Source organism: Pyxicephalus adspersus, chromosome 2 (assembly GCF_032062135.1).
Source record: "Pyxicephalus adspersus chromosome 2, UCB_Pads_2.0, whole genome shotgun sequence".
Classification (NCBI taxonomy): Eukaryota; Metazoa; Chordata; class Amphibia; order Anura; family Pyxicephalidae; genus Pyxicephalus; species Pyxicephalus adspersus.
This window is the reverse complement of record NC_092859.1, coordinates 116,748,396-116,749,726: the sequence shown is the minus strand read 5'-3', so window position 1 is coordinate 116,749,726 and position 1,331 is coordinate 116,748,396. Positions and strand designations below refer to the sequence as shown.

At 40.8% G+C, this 1,331-nt stretch overlaps 1 protein-coding gene across 2 annotated transcripts in view; it reads left to right on the top strand.

Moving 5' to 3' along the window:
- Window positions 1-1,331, top strand: part of KTI12 (KTI12 chromatin associated homolog) — a 22,694-nt gene that overhangs the window by 1,838 nt on the left and 19,525 nt on the right. For both annotated transcript variants that reach the window (XM_072402038.1, XM_072402040.1), the window contains exon 2: window positions 541-700. In XM_072402038.1, the coding sequence (XP_072258139.1) occupies window positions 553-700 (148 nt within the window). In that variant the 5' untranslated portion in view covers window positions 541-552. The remainder of the gene's footprint in view (window positions 1-540; window positions 701-1,331) is intronic.

Sequence of the window (1,331 nt, the reverse complement as noted above, 5' to 3'; positions counted from 1 at the left end):
TTTAATCAGTCAGGTCATTATTGCAGAAAGAGACAGGCGATGTCCCTTCTGCAGTAATGCGTCTTACCTGCCTGCTCACTCCAGGTTTCTGGCAAAAAGCTGAAGTGCGCATACACAGCATCAGCTTTAGTGGCATTCCTGGCTTCCCATGCATGTGCCAGGGTGACACATGATTATGCCATCCCGGCAATCAAGATGGCCAAAGGCCAAAGAAGGCATTTTTTGCTGTTACTTTATAATAAAAGATAATAATGTTGGTACATGTGTATTAAAAGGTCTGGCAGGAGTTTTTTGGATGAAGAACTTCCCAGATACTTTTACTCTTCTTCATCTCCTGTCCTCTGTGTTTCTTGATTGGATCCTGAATATCTAACTGTGTGTAAGCTCTTATTACTTTTATTTGATAATGGCGGGATTATCCATGTAAATGCAGTAAATTGTCTGCTTAAATATGTTTACATGGAGCTGTGTGTGAGAGGTGTAGACATACAGATATATGTGTAACCATCTGAACTCCTTATGTCCCATTATGTTTTCCAGCTGCTTCCAGAAATGCCCCTTGTGGTGCTGTGTGGTTTCCCCTGCAGTGGGAAGAGTCAAAGAGCTCTGGATCTAAAAAGCCACCTGGAGCAGGCTGGACGAAAAGTTTATATAGTTGGAGATCATACTCTCTCTGTGGATAAGAATTCTGTCTATGCAGGTAGGAATCTATCTGTAATGCAGATGTTTGTATTGCTCGCCTGCTAAACTGAACCTAAGTTTTTCTTTATATACAGGTACTCCAAGAGTTAAGGACATCCAACATATGGACAACTCTTAGATATAAACTGGGCTTCCCTGCTCGCTTGTGTGCAGGGCGGAGGCTTGATAGGGGGAGGGGGAGGTTTGCATGACCTGCAGAAAAAATCTTTTGCTAAACACAGCTGTCAACACAATAATATGTTGAGACAAACATCTGTCCTAATTGCATTGATTAAAATAATGTACCTGTTCCGACTTACATACAAATTCAACTTAAGAACAAACCTACAGTCCCTATCCTGTATGTAACCCGGGGACTACCTGTATTTATGTATTTTTTTATATATATTTTTTTATCATGTGTGTGATCTGTCTGTGAACTGTGTATATTCTATGTCACTATGTGCAGTGTATTTTCTGTGGCGTAAATTGGTCTTTACTTCTGTTACCAGCTTCCCCATTTAACTGAGGAAAATACCTGGAACTTCTGGGTATGTTGGGGCATTTTTTTGTGACCATTCCGGTACTTGATGATTGGCTGTCACATATGGAGGTGTCCTGCATCCTTTGGAAGCTGTATGCTTTTTTTT